The 8,579-nt window shown below is 31.8% G+C and overlaps 1 protein-coding gene across 1 annotated transcript; it reads right to left on the bottom strand.

Annotated features, from left to right (window-relative positions):
• Positions 1-3,770: 3,770 nt before the first annotated feature.
• Positions 3,771-4,350, bottom strand: LOC112526678 (outer envelope membrane protein 7). Its single transcript, XM_025137057.1, has one exon. The coding sequence runs from the start codon at positions 4,277-4,279 to the stop codon at positions 4,043-4,045; it is 237 nt and encodes a 78-aa protein (XP_024992825.1). The 5' UTR covers positions 4,280-4,350; the 3' UTR covers positions 3,771-4,042.
• Positions 4,351-8,579: the final 4,229 nt, after the last annotated feature.

The following is an 8,579-nucleotide window of genomic DNA, read 5'->3' as shown; positions in this document are numbered from 1 at the left end:
TTATTTTTAATTAAAAATAAATATAATCAATAATTCTTTTTAAACATTTTCTTATTTTTTTTAAATTGAAAAATCACTGACATAATATCTTTTATTTTTAATTAAAATAAATATTATCAATAATCTTTTTTAACTGTAAGTACTTTTTTGATATATTTGTTTTATTTTATATAATGTAAGTACTTTTTTGGTTCAAAAAATGTTTAGAGACTTTAATAACGCTCAAAATATGAATGTTCATTGGCCTTTTTCATATTTTTTCAATTATTTTACTACGTTAATTAGTTTTATAGGTTATAAGAATGTATATAACAAGTTTTAGAAAGTCCAAGGAGTTGTTTAACAGGTTTTAGAATGTCCAAGGACTTATTTGTTTCAAAAAATTGTCCAAAGACTTAATCATTCCAAACACTAAAGTCCATTGAGTTTTTTTATACTTTTCCATAAATTGTACGTAAGTACAACTTATTAAAGTTTCATGTTTGAATTCGTATAACTAACTACGGATAAACAAAATCAAATAGATAATAAACATCTCATTTTAAATATAAAAAATTTAAAATATAATTAAGATAATAATTGAGCTCTAACAAAATACTTAATTATTATCTTTATGAAAAGAAATATTATTAAACTAAAAATAAAAAAAAATGAATTAAAAAAATACACAAAAAAAGAGAGATTTTAAATAGTTAGTTTGGTACCCATATCAATATTATTTTTTCAATTTTTTATGATATAGCATTATATTTATATTTTATCCAAAAAAAAAAACCATTATCGTTTTTTTAAAACCATATAAAACCGTATTATAACATCGACAGAGACAAAATAAAAATAAAAAATATATATTAAAATTAAGATGTATCTCACTGTATTGTGCGAGTACCCTTATAGTATATATTAAATATATCCATTATGCATACACATATATGTTTATCTTATTACTCAATAATATTGAACATTTCAATTTCATATTAAAAAAGAAAAATTATATATTGATATACAAAACCTACAAAAACATAAAACTTGGAAATTAAAAAAGTACATTCGCCATGGCACACCTTGAAGGATGCGTTAAATACGACAGGGTTCACACATCTCGTTGCTGTCATGACAAACCTTTTAAAACACTACTTTAAACCCGCGATTGTCAAACACATTACGAACGCATTAAAAAGGTGCGTGTTAGACTTGCGGTTAAGAGGGTGTACGTGTTTCAGCCGTTGAAACAAAAAAATCACTGAAGACATGTTCAACTCAAGGATGGATTTATATAGGAAGAAGAGATAAGAAAAAAATTAGCATCCTTGAAGGCGCATCCGCTTTAATATTATGTGTACTTCTATAAGTTAACAAAAGTGGATCGTAGCCTAATGATAGTGCCATTGTAAAAAACAGATAGACGTCACCCTCTGAGGCCCCCCCACCGCATCGGTCCCACGATCGTCATGGGGAAGGAATTCAACACATACCTCTCATTGGCAAAGAATGATGTCTAGGCTCGAATTCAGGATCTCACTCAAATGGAGTACACCAACACCTCTACCATTTGAACAGATGAAATCCCTTTTAACCCTTTTTTAATTTTTTGGTACCAACAATGAAACAGACAAATAAAAGAAAAACCACTTAGGTGTTGCAAAAACCAATTCTATGTCATTTTTAATCAAACCGTACTTTTTATAACTAAATTTGTTTTATTCTATATTATATTCGAATATTTTGTGCCTCCACTAAATTTTTTTCTGGATCCGCCTTCGGATTAGACCTTGATCCAGAGAAGGATTCTCATCCACCCTCCATTCGGGTTTGGAGTTTTTTCAAAGGCGACAAATGATTCTACTTACGTTGAGAAGGGTTTCTTGGAAATGAGAATACAGTTTCTATCAAACAATGAAATCGACAATCGTAAGAGAAGTCGGTCTCATGATGGCGTTCAAGTGTATTTTTGGGAAGTCATTTGGACAAGATTCCGGCAGCATTTAGTGGTAGCCACAGTCAAAAGAGAAGCATTACCAAACAAAAAAACACAGTATTACCCCACTCGAAAGTAGGGTCTACAGGATCTGGGGTGAGATGTCCTTTACCTAGAGGGAAGGGGGGTTGTTTCATGAAGACACCCGACTTGCAAAAAAGTGTAAGTGAAAAGGACTGTATAATGGGTGCCAAATGTTCGAGATGATGAAGGGCAGAGTATATCTCATAGGTCTAACTCTGAATAGTATTTCCAATGATCAGGTGAATTGCTTCTATTAGGAAGCAAAAGTTTGAAGAACTGCTCCAAGGAAAAATATAGTTATGAGCGCAGGAGCAATGTAAGGGTGCTTTTGGTACACAGTGAGTGAGATAGCAACGTGGAAGGTTTTAGGGTTTTAGTTTGACATGGGTAGTTTAGTAATTTACAAATCTTGTCCCACTCCCTAATTTTAGTTCCACTTCTTTTGAGTGTAACAAGAAATGCATTTTCGTCCCATTCAGTCCCGTCTTATGTTTAGTTTTTTACTAGATACAACGGCCAGCCTAGGAATTATATGGCTTCGATCCTTTCTGCACTGAAATATGGGATGAAATTCTTCAGGTGTGTGGTAAGGTGCTTATGGCAATGACTTCCATTGTATCTTTGAATTACTGACTACGAATTTTGTGCTTCGGGGGAGAGGGGTAGGAGATGTGCGAATTTACTCTTTTTTGTTATAATAGATCAGGGGCGAAAATCAAAACTTATAAATGCAGAAATCAAGCTAATAATCTAAAGCAGAACCTATGTCTTAAGCCTGCAAGAGATGTGATGAAAGAAAATGGCTGCAAGAGAGATAAAGGAGGTGAGGGAAGGCAACCTAACAAATTATCTTTCCTTGATAGTTTACACCATTGTAATCTCCCTTATCATTAAGGGTAAAATTGTTATTTAGTTGATGAAAAAGTACGATGATTACACATTTCTAAATCTGTGTCTTTTTGATTGTGGGATAGATGGAGTATCCTTTAGTTTAAACTAGAAGGCAGGCATATTATTTTCTTTCGGAGGTCAATGTTCTTTTGATTCCTAACTTTATCCTCACATTTGGCGGCTCTTCCATCATCAAATCCAAATATTAATAATTGTATAGCAGCAATGAGTGTTTTGCATATGGATATCACTGCTGCAACTAGAAACTGTTCTTGTTTTAGGTATTGCATTTACAGACTAACAGCAGTTGACAAACGTAATGGATGACAGGACGAGTAGATGCAGTTGTCTCAACATCTGCACACAGTGGTGTAAATAACCAAAGGCATTACCAAGGTTTTAAAAGCAGAATCGGGTGTCGAGGCGTTTTCCATCCATGCTCTGAGGCGTAAGCCCAGAGGCGGAAATGAGTCGGACAAATGTCATCGTGGCACCAGCAGAATTGTGAATTTCTGATGGAGCCTGTAAACATATTAGTCTTGGAACTAGGCTCAATGCCATACAAGTGCATAACATTGATCAATGCCATCATCTAATATTCAAAGATAAGCTCAAATTTCTCAATGTTTAATCCAAATTGACTTCAAATTCAACTACACTGCCAGAAAATGGCACAAAAACCTAGTTCTGGCTACTTTTAAATTTTGATAATTCAATCAGGTACCTTTCAAAATACTTAAAAACATTGACATCTTTGGTTTTTTTTTGCTCCTCAACTTTCATACTGTAAACGATTCTAGTTGTTTTGTTTATGCATCAAACTTTTATCTATAACAAAACTAAAATTTCATCATTTTGATCCTCAAATAAAAGTCCGGATAACAACTTTAGGATAAGATTGAAACATACGAAAGATAACAATAGATAGCATCAAATCGAAAGGCATAAATGATTTCAACGAGACTTCATCTTCTAAATCATGTCGAATTGCCGTTTATATCAAGTTTGGGAAGGACTCTTCTCGTTTTTCGTTCAATTTCAAAACAGATGACAACATAATAAAATTAATCAGAAGAAATAAACAAAGAGACGGAAGACGTACGAAATCAGGTGAAACGAACATCGAAACGAAGAGATATGGTGGAACAATCAGACAATCTTGGCGACTGTGGAACTGGAATCAGCAGAAACGTTGTGATCTGAAGGAAGAGGGTTAGGATTAAGAGGTAGGGTAGGGTCGTCGTCGTCGGGATCGTAATCAGGATTGAGATTACGATCAATTGCTTCACGGCCTTGCTCGAGGCAGGGCTTGCAGGCGATTTCGATGGTGATCCAGCCTAACGCCAATCCAACTATGGCTATCAGTGATGCCGTCAGTGCCCCCATTGATGCCTTCCCTCTCTCGTTTCTCTGCACTTGCTTTTTCTACTGTCGGTTGGACAAATTGGTTTTCGTCACACAATGGGTGTTGGCTGTTCTAACCAAATACTATAGAAGGAAATTAACTCAAAATAGTAATTCCCCTGAAGCAAAGGTTGTTTGAAATTGCTTATAAAAATAATTTATTGATTTATTTTGATATGTCATTCGTAATAAGTATTTTTGAGTGTTTGGATAAACAACTTATATCGGTGCCAAACTGATAATAAGAAGTTTTTGAAAAAATTAAACCATTCTGACTTTTAATAAGTTGATAAGTACTTTTATAGAAAAACATAATTTGTTTCAAATAAGCAATCCCAAACACACTCTAAATTGGCATTTGAGTTTTTATTATTATTATTATTATTATTATCAAATTCTATCCAGGTTCATGATTGTGACGGTCGAATCCGCAATTACGACAATCAAGTCTGTAATTACGACAGTATCACTTGTTAACCTGATGAAATCTGAATTTTCTGTCTTTTAGCCACGTCAGCAATATTACAGATGTAGATATTGTGGACGTAATGACATTTGTGTAAAGCCGACAGAAGAATGATTAACATACCAATCTGTATGAGTCAAATGACTATTTGAGTCACTTTCCCTACTATAAAATATACAAACCATAAAATATAGTTTCCCTTAAAAATAAATATTTACGGTAAAAATGACAAAAAATTTAAAAATATGTAATTATTTATATTCTTAAATAACTAAATAATAATTTTACTTTTGATAATAATAGGTAAAAAAAATTCATCTCATAACTAAAGAGATAAAAATCACTTGTCCCATAATAACACAGTTTCAAACATGTCTCTTATACTAAAACACAACAGATTTTCATTTATTTAGTTCATATTTCTTTAATTTATCTGCTTACGTGTATTCATTTAATTTATGGATATGTATGTGATATTAAAATTTGGGACATGTGATTTTTATCACACTTACTGTTAAAAATAGATACTTATTTTGAGATAAACTAAAAGATAACTATAGATAGTTGGATGTCGTTTACCAAATGCTTACTCGGGTAAGCGCTTACCAAGTCACTTTTATTTTACCGGATGAATATGACAAGCACTAGGAATCTTACCCGGTAAGAGCAAAGACAATAATCTCGAGTCTTACCCAGTAAGTGAAGACGAGGACTCTTACCATGATTAGCGCTTACCGAGATAAATTGTTGCATACGATGCATTTTAGTGAATAAAATCTTGCTCGGTAACTAAACGATATTGTTGAATTTAACGCTAAATGCTTACTAGGTAAGTGTTTAGGTAAACGACCCTTAATTTGGGACGGAGGTTAATTGTACACTTATTTATTTTGGTTTTTATCTCAAAACAAGTTCCAATTTTTAAAAGTAAAAATTTATTTTCCTCATTGTGTTCTAAATTATAAGATGGAGAAAATTTCTTTTTCTATCATTGGTAAAATTGTCATTTGTTTAATTAAAAACTGTAATAATTACACAATTATAAAACCATTTTCTATTTTTATTTCATATATTTATTTTTGGACAGATGAAGTAATTTTAAATGAAGTCTATGATCAATTGTATTAAAATGCATATGTCTGCTCCTTCCATTTTATAGGGGTTCAAACCTCATTAAAGGTGAGTTGGGTGTGTGAGTTTATTTGTTGCATTTGACGTATGTAAATATTATATACTTAAAAAAACCATGAGATACTTCATAACTCAAAAGAACAATAAGTAGATCATCAATTAACAGTAATATATTAACTATAGAAACACAAATAGATAACCATAGCGAACAGAAGCAACTAACAATAGCCAATATAATTAGATAAAAATAGCAAACAAAAACAAATAAAAATTAACATGTGATTCTACAAAATCTGAAAAAAGAGAGACTAATTTAAAAATTCTATAATGAATCAAATAAAGAATAAATTCCTTTATAAATATCAACACTTGTGTTTGTTTAGTTAAATGAACGAACATGAACAATTGTCTTCTTCATTCATTTACGTTTGTGAACGTTCGCTCACTTTTATTCGTCAATGTTTGTTTACATTTGTTTATATGTATATATATATATATATATATATGTAAGTTATTATATGTCTACGACACGTGTCAGATGGATACTACTAGGGGGGGGGGGGTTATGTAAACCTACATGGCTGCACACAAAGAATATGTTTGCTTGCATTTAAAAGTAACCCGGAAATTATGTTTGACAGTTAAATAGTTATTCTTGAAGAATAATTATAAATATGTGTTAAGTGTAATTAATATAATTATAGGGTTTTATCTGTAAATATGTACAATTATTAATGTTTTAGATAATTATATAAATATCTACAAATAAACATTAACACCTTATATGAGTTGTGCTCTATCTGAGATACCTGTCAATATAAATAGGTTGATTCGATTCTCTGAATTTGGTTATCAATCTAAATACACATATTTAGAATTAGGGTTCTTTTAAGCTAGCACCCGGTGGAGTATCTACGTGTATTTGTGTGTGGATTAACTGTAGAAAAAATCCCGCTCGGTTTTTAAGTGTTGCATCAGATTTCTTGCTAGATCCAAAGGGTACGTACCTAAACACCCTATGGTGTGTTATAATTTAATTAAATGACTCATTGGATTCGGCTATTGGTTTTATGTATTAGAAAAGCTTTCTAATTATTGTAACCAAAATATTTGATTCGACTTTCCGTTGCGTTCTAAGGTTGCAACATTGCACCAAATCCCAACAATATATTATGACATTAATATGCGAAATCGTTAATTAAATTTTTAGAATTCTTTTTTTACCTCTCCTATTTATCCAGTTTTTCAACGAACGAAATGATGAGTAATGGTGGGTGCTTTTAATACATATGTGTTCGTTTGTTTATGTTTGTTTATATTCATTGACCGTGGGAGCTTGAGAAATCCTTAGAATTGACAACAACCTATGTCCATATATCAAGAAATATAATAATAAAATCTACATTACAAAGTAGCTACCAAATTTTTCCACAAAATCCCTATAGAAAACTTGTATACATAACAAGTATTCCAAAAACTGAAGATAACACACCATTCCATATTCCATGCAAATAAATATAATTCTTCACAATTTTCCTTCTCCCTTATCCTCTAATTGTGCCCGACCTATAATGCAAATTTTCAAAACACCAGAAATGAAGGTTAGACCTTGAGGTCAAGTGAGAATTTCCTTTGTTTGCTATTACAGGGTGAATAAATACCAAATCATATTTACAAAGTCATATTTGTATCGGTAACAAATATTCCACATTTAAATATAACAAACCTCTTTTGTCGCATCAAAATGATGAGACATAAACTAATTATCGCATCAAATAATCAAACAACTCAGTTAACACATTAGGATAAAACTCATCGCATTATATGGTTAAAAATATAATTTTCTCACATCACATGGGTGAGACAACATCATTTCTCACAACACACGGGTGCGATGACTCTATCTCATCGCATCACATGAGTGCGAATAATCCACCAGACCCTCTAACAAAGCTTATGAGTCAAAACAAACATGATGCCCATACTAGTTCGATAGACTTGAGGTTTTGTAATACATTAAGGTTTTATCTGTAAATTTTAGTAAAATTTTAACTATTTGAAAAATGATACGGTTATGTTTTTATCTATTTTGGCATATTGGATATGAGTATTTACATTAAACATTTATGTGTTCATTATTAGCATGTTCAAGTATCCTTAGATAAATTGATGATCATATTATTTAAAATTGTACTTGATCGGTTTTTACCAGGGGACTGGTAATAAATAAAGATCATAGTGAAGTTTGGTTATAGTCCAAGTTGGAAGTGCATCGGATGAAACTAGAATCGCTTGAGTTCAAAACAAACTATTGTGAAGAAAAAGGAGAAGGAATGATACTACCATATGATTGATTGAATCAATCAGATTGCTCGAAGAAAGCAAATTTACATAGCCTTAGGGTCCGTGACATGTTGCTAAACGCTCACCACCTTCTGTGTTATTGTGTATCGTGTGCAAGTGGGAGAATGTAAGTTATTAAATGCCTATGACACGTGTCAGATGGATACTGCTGGGGGGCTGGGGAGTATGTAAACCTATAGAGTCACACACAAAGAATATGTTTGCTTGCATCTAAAAGTAACCAAAAGTCATGCTTAACAGCTAAATAGTTATTCTTGAAGAATAATTATAAAATATGTGTTAACGTGTAATTAAGATAATTATAGGGTTTTATCAGAAAAT

Source organism: Cynara cardunculus (genome assembly GCF_001531365.2).
Source record: "Cynara cardunculus var. scolymus isolate 2C chromosome LG 14, CcrdV1, whole genome shotgun sequence".
NCBI lineage: Eukaryota > Viridiplantae > Streptophyta > Magnoliopsida > Asterales > Asteraceae > Cynara > Cynara cardunculus.
The sequence above is the reverse complement of the archived record's forward strand: the minus strand, read 5'-3'. Positions and strand labels throughout refer to the sequence as shown.

Excerpts from the sequence above, each read along its gene's own strand:
- LOC112526678 (XM_025137057.1), bottom strand. The coding sequence starts at position 4,279 with ATGGGGGCACTGACGGCATCACTGATAGCCATAGTTGGATTGGCGTTA.